The following is a 15,872-nucleotide window of genomic DNA, read 5'->3' as shown; positions in this document are numbered from 1 at the left end:
ACGAGGCATAAATTTCCCTCATTTGCTGTGAGAGCACTTTCAGAAGCATATAACTCATATTTGCAAAACACCAGCGGCTGCATTTCTGTCGCAGAGTGCACACATCATCATGTCATCGTGCTGCACAGTTCTCCAAACTTTACGGTAATGCGTTTAAATAAAACAGTCACGTTGGATGCATCCTCCATGTTTCCATCCTCTGTCCTTCCACACACATACAGAACTACGCACACACACTGCATACTGTCTATTTTGCCCTGTGTCTGATCTCTGAGTCTCATTCTGTGGTTTGAGTTTGGGTTTTTGGGTTGGACTCCAGGGACCCAGCAGCTGAGATGTTTATTGTGCATTGTACATCTTAAGTTTCACTTTTTTTTAAACTTAGAATCCAAATCATACACCAGATATGCTGAGCATGCATGTGAAATTGTCCATCATGAGGAGCTATACAATAAGTCTGTCCTGTGGTGTTCTGGCATGGAGGCTCAGCTGCAGTTTACTGGCTAGACTGAGAGTATTGTCCCGTGCCTGCCAGGGTATACAATGTATTGTGTGTACGTGTGTTTATGTATGTGTGCGCATGCTTGTTTTTGTGGAATGGAGTTCAGCCATGCCTGTTCACCCAATTGGTGTGTGTTTATGTGGGTGTGTGCCCGCCTGTGTCTGTGTGCCGATGTGCGCAGTGAGGAGGAAGTGGCTGTGTTTGTTTAAACTAAGCACGCTCAGCCATGTGGGACAATTTAGCGGGAATGAGAACCCTGCACCCCCCCCCCCCCTCGCCTCCCCTCACCCTTCCCCAAGCCTGCGCCGCTCTCCTTCCCCCACCCTGCCCCCGAAACCTTCTGAATGGGCGGCTGTCTTTTGAAGGCTGCGGGGTTGTTTGGGAAGTAGGTCCGATAGTGTGGGGGTGAGGACAGGAGGAGGGGGGTGGGGGGTGGGGTGCGTGTGAGGAAGAGGGAGGCCAGTGGAGCACTCAGAAAAGTTCAAGCTGGAAGTGGGACAGTAGAGGAGGAGATGACGGGTAGAGGATGAGGAGGAAGGCTGAGAGGAGGCGTGAGCGCTGGTGCGTTGAAATGTAAAAGTGTTGAGCTAATGTTCGTCAGCCATCGGTCCTTTCTTGTGAAAACCACAAAAGTCAGATGCAGCGCTCACTCCTTATCTGAAGAGGATCCAGCTCTGCGGGCGAAGCATCATACTGTCACCTGAGACATGGAACCAACTGCATTTCATAGCAGTAAAGTCTGAGAGGAGGTGGTGGGTGGAGCTCCTGCAGACCTGGTGCAGTGTAACGCCGTGCTAGCGTAACAGTGTCACGTCTGGGGTGTAAGTGAATGTGTGATGCATGTGAGAACATACAGTGTGCATCACTTTGTGTGCGTGTGTGTGTGTGTGTGTGTGTGTGTGTGTGTGTGTGTGTGTGAGAACGAGGAAGAGACAAAGAGACAACGTCTGAAGCTGACCAGAAACACACCTGAAGTGTGTATCATCTGCATTTGTCAGCAGGTTGTTTGCAGTGATGTGACTTTAAACTCCGTCGGAGGACAGGAAGTTAAAGCCGCAATGGAGGAGATTTAGGAAAGTTCTTTATGTTGCTGACTGCAAAACATTGTGCAGAGGGTTAAAGATTATCAAGAATTCCTGAATCTGGAACAATCCTTGAAAGTTTGTAGACTTCAAAGTGGACAATCCCATTTCTTATGTAACATTATTAGAGTCAGCCATGCCAAGCTGGCACCCAGGTGGCTTGTGTGTGCATCTCCACAGCCGGTCACGCTACCAACCCACCAGTCAGCCCAACTCAGCCTTTTAGTCTCCTGGCTCGTGGACCTAGCCGCCATGTGTGTGGCCAGACTGAGCCCTGGAGATCCGAGGTGTTAGCGAAGGGTTTGCTGTGAGCTCTCCTCGGGCTCAGTGCTCCTCTCTGGGCCGCAGAGCCCTCAGCCTGTGTGAATCTGATGGAGGAAAGTCTTAAGTGTGGTGGAGCGGGAGGAGGGAGGAAGGGCGGGATGAGAGGGAGAAAGAGAGAGAGAGAGAGAGAGAGACAGGGAGGAGGGGGGAGGAAAAAGGACAAAAGGAGAAGAAAAATCTGGAAGCGCTGCCATGAAGAAGAGTGAGTCATGTTCATGTGCTTGTGGGAGAATAGCCACTTCCTCTGTATTAAACACACACAAACACCAACAAAACACAGCGTTTTCTTAAGGCAGTCTGGCATACTGACACGAAGATGTTGGCTGGGCCGCTCATGAGGATGGCAGACTCGCGGAGGCCGATGGAAGTCATGAAGACACCAGTTTTAACGATGATGATTAGGGCGGGGTGGGTTTAGCTTTGCGCCGGCCTGGGAAGCATTTGGCTGTGCGTGTGGTCACCAGCTTTGTGGCACCAGGCCTCAACATCTGTAAGTCAAAGGAGCTCTCAGTCAGAGGAAAAGAGCGAGAGTCTGGCGGTCCGGGCTGATGTAATTGGTAGAAACGTCAGTGTCTGCAACTGGGATGAACGCTCCCACAAAGTCACTTTGTCTGCATGTGTTTGACTGTTTGCGTTGACTCCCACACAGCGACCCCCGTTATTTCACTCCATTATTTTCTCCCCTGCTCGCGTCCTTTTCTCACACACAGCACACATAGACAGAACATACATCTCCTTCTCTCTCCTCTCCTCTGGAGTTACGTCGCTGCTACGTGGCTACGTGGCAAGCGTTGGACTGTCAGGGCCTCTGCTGTGGGTTTACTGCCTGCTGGCCCCCAGCCCAACCACACGCACACACACATACACACACATGGCCAGCCCACAACCGTACAGCTGCAGGAGGGAGGGCTCGCTGGCAGATGCACACATCTGCTGGAGCTGGCTGTGCTGTCCTTATGCGCAGCTAACGGCTAACACAGAGCTGATTGTAAACGCTCTGCCTTCATGAGTAGCCGGGGAAAAAAGCATGTTTCTAACTCTCTTAGCTTGACTCTTTATTTGCCGGACTCATTGAATTATCTCTTTACACACACACACACACACACACACACACACACACACACACACACACACACACACGCACACACACACACACGCACACACGCTCACTGCCTGCTGTCTGTGGTATGACAGGCAGGACTAATGTTTGTTCTGGAGCAATAACACAATTAGGATTCCACACATTTCTCTCTCCACACACACTCAACGTGCGGCCCCCTCGTTCCCCTCCTCCCCATTCACTCCCTTCTCCTCTTTCCTCCCGTCTTGCCTCCTCCTCCTCCCTCCATCCTGCCTCCCTGCCCTTCTCTCTGTTAACAGATTGCTGTCAATTCCGCCTTGCACAGACAAGCAACAGATAATATTGATCTAATAACAGCAAATTGCTTTGTTTTTGACGAAATTACAGGGCTATGTCAGTCACGTGTGTGTGTGTGTGTGTGTGTGTGTGTGTGTGTGTGTGTGTGTGTGTATTCCTGGCACAGCTCTCCTGTCCGGTCCACTGCTCTTCCGCTTAGGGTTTGATGCAGGTGATCTTCCACCATACACCAATTAACCTTTCTCTTTCTGTCTCACACACACACACACACACACACACACACACACACACACACACACACACACACACACACACACACACACACACACACACACACACACACACACACACACACCAGACCTCCTCTCCCACAGCTCCTGACCTGAGTGTAAAACAGCCATTTCCTCTTCATTTTGTTCACAAAGAAAACTGATGCCTCACCTACCCCTCCCTCCCTCCCTCCCTCGCTCCCTCCCTCCCTCCCTCCCTCTCTCTCTTCCTCCCTCTTTCTCAACTTCTCTCCATCTCCTTTTCTTTCTCCCTCCGCCATCTCTTCACCTTCTTCCCCCCGACCCTGTTTTGTGTTCTCCTATGTGTTGAGGGTGTTGTCTTGATCCTGTGTGTGTGTGTGTCACAGTTATGTAACTGTTGTCTCTCCCTGGGAATGGACCGCTGCTTGTTTGAGCTCGGCTTTTGCTTCCTCCCGCCTCCTGCCCCAGCGGCAGCCTATAAAGGGAGCTGATGGCGTCCCGTAAGCCAGTGGGAGAGGGGAGTTGTGTTTTGACAGGGTAGTGGAATGTGAGGAAGGCGGGGTCTTTCCAGGAAGTGGATGGCAATAGAGTCAGATCCTGGACTCTTTGGCTGAGCTACTTATTTGGCAGCGTGGAAAAGATGTCGATGACGCTCTTTTTAAGTGGAAACAAGCTGATCAAAGCTTTGTTTTTCACCGTGTACAAGAGCACTCTGTTGGATTTTGACTTAAGTGAAAGCAAGGTTCAGACAAGAAAATGTCTGTCTTTTGAAGTTGTCTGAAGCTGGACAGTGAACGTTAACATAAGCATTACTTAAATCTGAAAAAGGCTCCGTGGGGGAGAGGGAGGGAGCGCAGGCAGGCGAAGGCTGACTTGAAGTCACTGGGTCATCTGTTTCTGGCCTGTGTTCCTGGAAACCAGGCCTGATGAGAGGATTGGATGGGTGGGTAGATGGATAGATGGGAGGATGACAGGGGAGAAAGGCTTCGCCCAGGGTGCTCATTTTCTGTGTGTTTGGAGGGTGAGGGATGGACGGGGGAGAGAAGTGCTGAGCCTGTCGTTTACCAGGCTGAGTCCTGACTTGTCGGCGCTCCGGCTGCGCACAATGATCTGCAGAATGCCTGGCATTTTGAGGAAACGGGAGAGAAAGGAGGCGAGGGTGAAGGCAGGGAGATTTAAAGGGAAAGAAGAGTTCTACGAAAGGAGTAATCCAGGAAAAGGGTGAACACACAGGGGTGTTTTTTTTGCTTTGCCCCATTTAATCTGGGATCAATTAAACCCTGCGTGACAGTTCAAGATTTCATCAGACACTTGCATCAAGATTTGGGGCGTCCTTTTCCAGGCACCGACTGCACATTGTTAATAGCTCCTCATTGGCCTTGATTTATGCGCAAGATGCAGGCGACCGACCGCAGTCCAACCTTGGAGGCTCATTTGAATTCTGTAAAAGTAGAGAAATGCTCGGTCATGCAGGGAATGTGGGACGTGGCAATGACAGAACTTCCCAAACTGAGCCAGAGTTTGGAGAAAAGGGCCTTTAGTTCTAGCGCTGCTAGTTTGAATCCCAGATTCTTGGGGTTCTCTATGTTTTATAATGTGTTTGCATTGATATGTCCATCCTTTGCAGATGATACATACTGTCCTGCACCCTGACTAGGGTTGGACGATAGGACAGTATTTACTGTGCAGGCTAGGTAGCAAGTGAAGCCTGGATTTTGCAATATCTCGCAAATACAGAGATCACGCAAGAGGAGGGAGATAAAGGAAAATCGACATGGTATTGCATCGAGATAAATACTGTTAACATGATACAGTGATATATCAGTATATGATAGAAAACTATGTATACTTATACCATCTTCTTACTTGTGGAAGTGTCTGCTATATATGCAATAATCTTTAATCAGTGTAATGTTTTGGAAGTTTAAGGAATGTAACCTTCAAGAAAGCACGCTATCTCAGATCTTTGTTTTAGTCTACTTTGAGGGATTGAAGGAGATCAGCGTTTTTATCCAGAAATGACACGACTGATGTGGCTCTGAGGTGAAACGTCCCGATTAAAAGTTTTAAAGGGGACCTGTTAAAAGTGAATTGAAAGCCATACGGAGCAGCTGCTTGGCTGCGGCTTTGGTTCACCATCAGATGTGGTTTGTTGAGGTGCAGGATCTCATCTGTTCTGGGGTGGAAAAGGTGCTCCAAAGGCCTCAGTTCCGGGAGTTTAGAGAGGAGCTTGTTCATACATGGCTTGCAAGCAGAACGTGTGTGTCTGTGTCTGTGTGTGTGTGCTCGTATGTGTCCGATGCATTCCACTCCACCCGTTCCGAGTTCTTCTTCGTGGATGACATATCATTACCGCAATTACAGGGCAAGAGGACTTCGACCATAGACGCACACACGCACACGCGGAGGCATGCACACATAAAGGCGCTACACAAATGTATGCACACATATGCGGGCCAAATGCGTGAAGGCAAATTGAAGAGCAAGCCGAAACTCTGAATTTTGTTTCAGACACTTTGCCTCTTTCAGCCTCTCAAAGTGCACACACACACTCACACACACACACACCTACACACACACACACACACACACACACACACACACACACACACACACACACACACACACACACACGCAGACTGCATATGTGCAGAAAGCTGCCAGCCGACGTGGGAACCCGAAGAGGTTCCATCTTTTATAAATCCCCTCTCTGTCTTTCTGAAATGTGTGTGTGTGTGTGTGTGTGTGTGTGTGTGTGTGTGTGTGTGTGTGTGTGTGTGTGTGTGTGTGTGTGTTCACGCTCCCCTCAGAGTAAGCACAAGCACAGCATTCCTCTTTGCCTTCCTCTCCACCCTTCTTTCCCTCCCCCCTCCCCCCTTTTTCTGCATCTCCCCCTTCTCCACTCCACCTCTCTCTCTCTTCTGATAGAAAGGTACTCACTCAATCTGTGTGTGTGTGTGTGTGTATGTGCGTGTGTGTGTGTGTGTGTGTGTGTGTGTGTGTGTGTGTATGTGTATGTGCGTGTGTGTGTGTGTGTGTGTTAGAAAGAGGGTGAGTGAGAAAGAGAGAGCAGGTCTCTCCTAGACTGAATACCTTTTGTAAAAGGAGCTGGGGTTGAATGGGAGTGGTGTTGGTGGCAGTTTCCCACCATATTTAGACGCTACCCCCCCTTTCTCCACACACGCACACACACACTCACCCACTCACTCACACACACACTCATACACATTAATGTGCCTGTGCGTATTAAGTGCCAGCACAGATTAAAGTTGTCAGTTGATAAGATGGGGTTTAAAGGGACTTGGATCAATCCCAATCGTGTTTGGCATATGCTGTGTTTGTGTGCACGTGTATTTCTGTGTGTGCGTGCGTGTATGTGTGCTGCAGTGAATAGATAGTCATTCAGTTCTGAGCACTGACACCTGAGAGCATTCCTCACTGCTTAACACACCCAGGATGAGGAAAAGGATACCTACACTTATGTCTCTGTTATCTCCTTCATGTGCACATTACAAATCAGGTTCACCAATGTTCATTTATCTATTTTCACCAGCATCCAATAAGCTCTGTTCATATGGGAAACGTACGTATGATTGGTGTCGACTGAGCGTGCGTTCAGCCCGTGTTTGTCAAATTCAATTTCAAGCTGGATCCGTACTCACGACTGTTAGACCAGAGATTTACAGACAATAACATTATCTAAGCAGGAAGTGAAGTTCACTTTCAGTTTCGTCTCTCGTTTCTCTATTTTGTTCAAATTAACCCAAAGAAATTCCCCTCAGTTTCAAATTATAATGTTGCTGACCTGTGATTAGCTGAGCCGGGTCAAATTGTCGTATTCAGACTGACGACAGTGGTTAAAAACCCACCATACTTTTCCTCACCTTTCCTTTTTTCTCCATCTCTTCCTCCTCCTGTCTTGACTCCCGCCGTTCTCTCTCCTCTGTCTTCTTCTGTGTCACCAGAAGGTTGTCGGTTCAATCCCCTGCACCAGCAGAATAAATCTGGCTGAAAAGCAGCACTTTTCCCTCTCTCATTACCACCACCGCTTGCAGGTGTGAATGCAATCAGGGCGTTGCTTTAAGTGAAACTCTCTCCGTTGCCACCTGAAAATCTCCAGAAACATTAATTTTGGAGATTTTCAGGAATTTGTGTGCATGTTAATGTTTGCGTTTGTGCTTCAGGAGCAGTAAAAACTGGACCTGATAGGAGGAATTGAACATGCAATGCTTAGATTCACTGTGCTGTCAATGCAAACAGCAGTTTTTTTTATACCTCCTTGCTTCTCTGCTTTTAATCACATAGTCGCTGGTATTTAAAAATGGTGGCTGTGTAAGATTCTTGCAAAGCTTGTGCAGCGAAGTTCAGTAGTCCAAACCCCAGTATTATGCAGCCCACTGAAAACTAGTACCTTGGTTGCAGGGCAGTTTTTTTGTGGTAGGAACCAAAATCAGAACCAGCTTTAAGTTCCTGAAAGAGTTCCCAAGTTCCTGGAAAAGTTGGTGCGCTGGATAAAAGGGCTTCGAGTCCGTCTTTCTCTCCGCTCGTGGGTATTAGCGCAGTGTGTGGCTGGTTTCTGCGCTCAGTTATCCGGCGCAGGAAACAGTCGCTCCTTTCAGTGTAACTACCACAGCTGATCGTGATCAAGCTTCTCGTGGAGTTTGTTTTAATTGAGATGTAATGCTCTATCACTGTCCCGCATATCAGCCTGTTTGTATTTCGGTTCAGTATCAACACACGCATGGTTGTGTGACAGCATATTCATCTTCTGTTAATCCAAATATTAAAACAGCACCAGACGCGCACTTGAACAGCTGATCCAAGAAAGACATTACCATGAATTTGCAATCAAATACAAGACAATGGAAGCAAGAATTTTTTGTTTTCATGCATATTTGCACTTCGACCAGACAAAAGAAATGCCTCAGACACCCCACAGTGCATAACATTGATAGACGAGCGTTATCTAGCCTGTTTGGAACTCAGACACATTCCTCAGGCGAAAAATAGCCATCGCTGACTCTTCTTTCAGATTAGGCCCGTGTGCCTCTCAAAGTTCAACTCGCTTGCCGAGTTTTCTAGACTTTTATGGATTTCCATCATCCCCGCTGCCTGTCCCTTGATAATAGTGCTGCGGGTGGACAGCAGGATTACATCTGAAATCAATGCTCATCTCTTTCTGTGACACATTCACTTCTGAGGACTTGTCACATCAGTCATGTGTGAACCATGTGCTGAATCCAAACCCAAATCTTGAAATAAATCAAGAGAATAAAAGTCTAAGAAGGTACACAAACGCCTGTTTATCAGCTGATTGGAGCTGATTTGTGTTGAAAACTGGCAAAGCTACAACATGCGACTCATTTCTGAGTTGCAGAAGGTCAAGAGGAGTTGAAACAATGTTATGAACAATGCTCTCGTCACCTCAAGGCTGCTGTGCTCACGGAAATGCAACAAAATTACTCAGTTTATGATTCATTCAAATCATAATATGTGTGGCAAAGTAAAGAACCAAGGCTTTAAAAAACTGTCTGAAATGAAACTTAATTCTCCGTGTTTGAGCTCATGTGAAGTTCATTTTAATCTCCCAGACATGAACTTTTTTAAGAGCTGACAAATCGTCTGCCGTCATTAACAGCAGAGGAAATGTACAAACCAAGAGAGTCAGACACGCTGATGCACTGATTCAGGCTCGCGCTGCATGACGAGCGCCATGACTGACTTTGATCTCCCCAGCTGTGAGAATTAAAAAGCAGCTCGTGCAGCAGTGCAGGATAAACGCGTACATGTACGTTAGCCCGTCACACGTCTGGAAGAAACTGCGTGCTGTCACCGTGTTTTATTTTCTTTACATCATCAACAGACTCCCTGCGGTTTGAGGTAGAAGAGGAAGTGGACATGTGATCAGTCCCTTGCCAGGCTTTTTGTTTTTGTGAGTAATTCATTCATCTGAAGAGAAGCAGAAGTTGGTGAGAAGAGCTCATCAGACCATTTGAGTCCGCTGCTGTTCGCTTAATGTAATTTTGCGACGTGTGAAAAATTCAAGGATAGCTTTCAAGACAAATCCGAGTGAGGAATCCCAGCCTCAGGAGTTTTTTGGCTGTTTGTTGCACAAGCGTGTGTGTGTGTGTGTGTGTGTGTGTTTGCGTGTCTATGGCTGTATGAATGATGGCAGGAAGACAGAGGTGTGAAGCAGTCAGCTGGAAGTAAGTCAGACAGTCTGGTAGGTGGTTGTGAATATCCAGTATGCTTCATCAGGATGGACAAACTGGAGTCATTGGGTGTGTGTGTGTGTGTGTGTGTGTGTGTGTGTGTGTGTGTGAATGATGAATGGCTGTATGAGTAATGACTGTCGTGTTATGAGGTCAGAGCTGCCGCTGAATATCTAGGGCTACTGTGTGTGTATGTGTGTGTGTGTGCGTGTGTGTTTTACTCTATGCATCTTTTATGTTAGAGAGGCAGTTTCCATGCTGACACAGGGCTTTCTGTCTAATGACACAGACACGTGTACATGCACACACATGCACTTCCACACACACACACACACACACACACACACACACACACACACACAAACATTCATGCCCCCGCACAAGTGAGTGATTGTTTTCTGGATTCAACATGGAATTTTTCAATTTAACGTTTTGTCCATGCCGGGAATCGACACCTTATTCCTCCCACATTCCACAGGGCAACGGAAACCACTGTGCTGTGTGTGTGTGCGTGTGTGTGTGCATGGTGATGTCTGAAGCTACATTCAGCAACATCCATGTGGTAATGAATCCAGCGGAAAACAAAGGCCATTATTCACTCATTGATGCTTTAGATTTCCGAGATATGTGCATTTTATCGTGCAGGACGAACGTGCAACGCAGCACAGAGGACAGCTGCAGAACAAAAAGTACCTCTCGGTTTGCAGCCAAATTGAATATCAGTTGCTTCTGCACAGAGAGAGGTCACACATCAGTGGCTCCAAATTGCATTGAGAGGTTAAGTACGTAGGTGTTACTTAAAGGAATTATATCCCAAGATCAGTCAGAACACAACACATTTGTCTTTTTCTATTAATCTATAGTTGATTTAAAGGAATAGTTTTGAGAAATGTGCACATTCAGGAAGATAACACCACTCATATCTGTCCAGTAATAGAGGGTTAGCTTAGCATGAAGACTGAAAGCAGGGGAAATAGCATCCCTGGACTTTTACGCTGTTTATATAATTACCAAATGAGATGGGAAGTGATAATTTGTGAGCTTTAGAGGTGCTGGTGGGCAGATTTTGTTATCTTCGCACAGAGCAAGGCTATCAGTTATGCTACGCTAAGCTAATCGTCTCCTGGCTCTAGCTCCAAGTATTAGGTACAGACATGACAGTGGCATCAAACTTCTCATCTAAAGATCAGCAAGATCAGCATTTCTGCATGTTTTCTCTCTTTTTGGCTATTTTGCCAGCTCCAGTGACGTCTGTTGACCGTGACTTTGTTTCTGGATAGTGTTTTTTCTGAATTATTTTCAGTATAATCTGCTAGATACCGTGGACTGGCCCTTTACTAAAGGGTAGGCACCACAGCTTCTTTTTTTTTTTGACAAGGGGACAGTTTTGCTTTCAGGCACAGTAACATGACACCTTTTATTACATTGACTTACATAATGTAGATTTTCCAGTTGAAATTCTTCACTCTCTCGATGCAGAAAATACTTCCTGCCAGGGAACTTTACCCAACAACAGAAGTCCTTGAACGCCTCATTACTGCATGTGACTCAGGGTGATGTGTACAAAGGATTGTATAGATATAATGAGCTTCTTCAGGACGTAAATGGTTATTTTAAGAACAGGGTTAGTGGGAGAGATGTGTTGGACCATCCTCTTCTTCTCTCGCTCCCTGTTTATCATACAAGCCCATCCTTCATTTACTTATTCACTCTCTCTTCCTCCCTCCTGTCTTCTCTGTCTCGCTTTTCTCTTTTTCCTGGCAGGGCTGAGAGTGGTGTTACCATCTGTCTGTGATGTGTCCTGGATGCAACTGTGTGTGTGTCTGTGTGTGTGTGTGTGTTCAAGGCAGGATGGCCAGGCTGAGCTGGGAACGGGGCTCAGATGGAGAAAGAGGGAGAGATTTAAGTGTAGGGGACGAACAAAAATCCACAATTGAACGAAGAGATGGAGTCAGGAAGGCGGCAAAGACACAGAGGCCGATGTGCGAGCGTGTGTGTGTTTATCTTGCAACAGTATGAGCCACAGCTGTGTGATCTACTAACCCTTTCAAAGACCTTGTCAGTGCTAGAAGACGACCAGCTGAAAGAAAAGACACACAATGACACACAGCTGTTTCCAGGGGAACGCTCTGTGTGTGTGTGTGTGTGTGTGTGTGTGTGTGTGTGTGTGTGTGTGTGCATACTATCCGTGTATGCGCTCTGTGTCAGAGATGGATAGATTTCTTTTACTTACTGAAATGAGAGCAAATCCCTGATGCGTAGTGTGTGTGTTTGTGTGTGCTAACAGCAGTTTATAGCCATTAGTCAGAAGCTGTTAGCAGTGATTTCATTCACCGGCGTTGAATTGAAACACCTACGTCATTCAGTAATCCACCTCTGGAAATGAATCTGTGTGTGTTTGCGATGTATGTGTTTGTGTGTGTGCTCGCCATGGGGTTTTTTGTGTATCTGCTGTATATATATGTGTGTGAGAGAGTGTGTATTCCCCCAGGAGAGGCTGATAAAGTTCGGGTTAGCAGCTCGGTTAAAACCATGATGAGGCCCACGTGCACAGCTGACACACATTGCCTCAGGGATTTTTTTTTTTCGCTCTGGCCCCATAGCCAATTAGGTGAAACCATGTTATTTTCCACTTAAGATGAATGGCCTTGGTTGTTGTTTTTATTTTATTCATAGTTATGCTTTTTGGTTTTACTGCTATTATTATGCAAGCAAAGAAAGCGTCTCCAGATTTAGCTCTTCGGGTTCCTCTCCAAAGAGCGCCAACACAATTGACCCCAGAAGCCCTCGGAAGACGTCCCGGTCTTGCCGTGTGTTTGCATGTTCATGTGGGAGACTAATCTGCTGCATTTGCAAAGCTAACAGCAGGTGCAGTCCTCCCTTTTCACCCCCCAAACTAAGACCTTATTCATCCAATGTTTCTTTTTTTATTAATCCTGCAAACAGGATATTCACTGTAATCCCTCCTGACTATTGTTGATGATGAAGTGCTTTGAATTAGCCTCTGTCTCTCTCATCTCTGTTTTCCTCTGCCTCTTTCATCTTTATTCTTTTATATTGACATGATATGACTTGTACTTTGTCAAAGCTGATATGCCTGCCTGTACAAACCAAACTAAGAGGAAAAGACAACATATTAGGAAAGTACCAGTGTTAATCTGTTAGGAACACTGGAATAATGGAATGTCCTAGTTCTGTGTTTGTTTTCTTTTCTCCTGCGGACAAATCTATCTTTTCTAACCTTTATCTTTATCTTTCCATCTCTCTCTCATTGTTCTGCTTGTGTGCACCTTTTGTTAGAATAAACCCTTTGGATTCCACTCTGTCAAGCTCAGTATAGTGTGTGTTGTTCCAGGGTACATATGGCAGCCTGTTGTGTTTCATGTACACCTCTGTTATGAGAAATACATCTGGGTTTTGATCCAAGTGCTTATCGAAATTGGGATGGAAAGCGTGTGACTACAGTAAAACCGGTGAAAATGGACTAATTTAATAAAAGCTCTCCAACAATGCAAAAAGTTTTCAAGCTCCCGTGAAGTGGAAAAACTGTTTTGTCGATGAGGAAATTGCACAATTAACGCTAATGGAAGCACACTGGTGGGCTGGCCTAATGCAGGCTTGGCACAATCTGCCCTCATATTCATTGTACAACAGTTTGTACACAGGATATTTTAGAAAATAAAAACATTTATGTGTCAGCTGAGAGTTAGAAAGAGGGTTGAATCCAGTCACATCTGTTTGTGCATTATGAAGCTACAGCTGGTTAGCTTAGCCAAACGGCTAGCCTGTTTACATTTGTGCAGATTAAACAAATGAGATACTTAGTCAGCAGTCACAATATAAGAATTATTAATAGTAGTATGTATAGCATAGTAATAGTGAAATATAAAGCAATGATAATAGTACCAGTAGAATAAGTAGTAGAATAATGTAGTACAAAATATACAGAATAAGCAAGATATATTGAGTTTATTGCACAGCCCAGTTTAATTACTGCACATGTTGATGACATTTTTATTGTAGTTGTGAGATCAATATATCAATTTTCTTGTCAAACTCTTTGCAGCAAAGTAAATATTCTGTATTTCCCAGAATGCCATAACCATATATATGCAAACCTTTGTATTCTGGCCAACAATGGCCTCCATTTGTTTCCCGTTGGTGCTTTGTTTCATGGTGCAAACATGATCCTGTTAGATTTGATTGCAGCACAGGTCCTTTTCGTGTCACACATTTCTGTGTCCTTCATGTGACACACTGTGAATGTGTGAGTGTGTATCGCTGCTGACGTCTCCTGTTCCTCACCGTCTCCCTCTCTCTGCTCTTTCCCAGGTAGGGCAGTTCAGTGAATTTCTCCATGAATGTACGTCACAATGATGATGACAGACCAGATTCCACTGGACTTGGCTCCGCCCCCCCTCCTGAACGGGGAGGTCCCTCTCATGCCTCACATGGTTAACGGTGACGCGGCACAGCAGGTAAACACTCGCATGTCTGTCGTGTGTGTTCACTTATCCTTGCAAATGCTTCTTTCAACATCCCTGTGTTGCCGTACACACTCCAACCAGACGCACGCAAGAATGCACATCAAACGCCCGTGCAGGCACTTCCCTTTGTTGTCGTTTCATCGCGTGGCTCACGGTTTGTTGCCACAGGTAATGAACAGCTGTTACAGTAAGACATTTGTCATATAAGGGGAAGAAGAATAAACACAGACGCTTGCAGGCTCACGCACTTGCATCATTCAGCGCTGGAGACATTCTGTAACTGGCTGACTGGCTCCATTGATGGATCCCAGGCCTTAACTTAAATCACTTTGGAAAAGGATTCAGCTGCTTGTTTGAGACTGACTTGATCTTATCAGAAGCCGCAGAGCCAACTGGATCACCTTCAAAGCACGAAGCCCCACCCGGGCTCTGCGCCGGCGAAAGGGCACGATGAACCTAATTAACAGCATCACGGTTAATTGACCTGGGTCTAATCCTATTGTCGCAGATACAACTTATACACCGTGTGCTTTTGGTAGATGAGGGATGATGAAGATGATGTTTATGTATCATCTGTTGCCTGTTCCCTCATAGCCCAGAGGAAGCATGTGGGAGGGTTTTGGCTGCGACACATAACAGTTAGGGAGGGTTTTGGCTGTAACACGCAGCAGTTAGGGAGCTCTTTTTATTGTAACACCCTGCAGTTTAAACTCGGTTCCCAGTGTGGAGTCAGGGATCTAGACCGATGATTATATAGATTCGACTGTGCATGCGTGTGTCCGTGTTTGTGTGTATTTGTTTGTTTCTCGGGCTGTCTTACACAGTGTGTGTGTTTCTTCTACCCCTTCAGTGTCTGTGTGGGCACACAATTGTCTGTGTTGAGTCTGAGCGCATACTTCAGTGTTTGTGTTTGTCTGCTTGCTTGTCTATCAGCTTTCCTGTCTGTCTATCTCTGTTTACCTGCCTACACCTGTTTATGTGTGTGTTTATCTGTGTCTGCGTGCTCCTTTAGTGCGAGGCCAAGTGAAGACATCAGATTCATTGTTAGGCTGCAACACTATCATTCGAGAAAATTTACCGTGAAAAGAAACATGACATGCATTATGGAGAAAGTCTTATGAAGTGCAACCATCACGTCTCAGCTAGTTGTAACTGTAATTCAGGGGAATTTCTCATTGATGAGGAAAATAAAGTGAAATATGTTCCCGGCGTTCTATCCATACACTATACATACACTATATACATACAGTATATTAGCATATACTTGGACAATTTGCGATTAGAATTAGAATTTAAACTGCAACAATGTTGCCAGTATTTGGTTCTGTATTCTGTTCTGTTTGGAATGTGGAATCTTGTATTGGCTACATAATGAAGTGCAACAGCGTAGCCAGTAGGAGGTTCCATATTCTGTTCAGAACCTTCTATTGGCCACATCGTCTGCACTTCATTAAGTTGTGTGGCTCATGTGCGCTTGCCCGTGTGGAGGTTTTCTTCCGTTGGAGTGCTGTTACTCTCATGATTCTTTATTTTGTCCCTGGGCGTGCAGCATCTCCACATAGAGCTGAACTTATTATTTTATCATCCCTTACACATGATATCCACCCACACTATCATTTAATGCCATTTTTCCAAA

At 45.8% G+C, this 15,872-nt stretch overlaps 1 protein-coding gene across 2 annotated transcripts in view; it reads left to right on the top strand.

Moving 5' to 3' along the window:
- fndc3ba (fibronectin type III domain containing 3Ba) overlaps nt 1-15,872 on the top strand; it is a 91,053-nt gene that overhangs the window by 10,493 nt on the left and 64,688 nt on the right. For both annotated transcript variants that reach the window (XM_070979889.1, XM_070979890.1), the window contains exon 2: nt 14,082-14,227. In XM_070979889.1, coding sequence (XP_070835990.1) covers nt 14,111-14,227 — 117 coding nt within the window. In that variant the 5' untranslated portion in view covers nt 14,082-14,110. The remainder of the gene's footprint in view (nt 1-14,081; nt 14,228-15,872) is intronic.

The sequence above is a fragment of the Chaetodon trifascialis genome, chromosome 14 (genome assembly GCF_039877785.1).
Source record: "Chaetodon trifascialis isolate fChaTrf1 chromosome 14, fChaTrf1.hap1, whole genome shotgun sequence".
Lineage (NCBI taxonomy): Eukaryota > Metazoa > Chordata > Actinopteri > Chaetodontiformes > Chaetodontidae > Chaetodon > Chaetodon trifascialis.
Note: the sequence above shows the minus strand (reverse complement) of the source record. Positions and strands in the feature narration are given on the sequence as shown.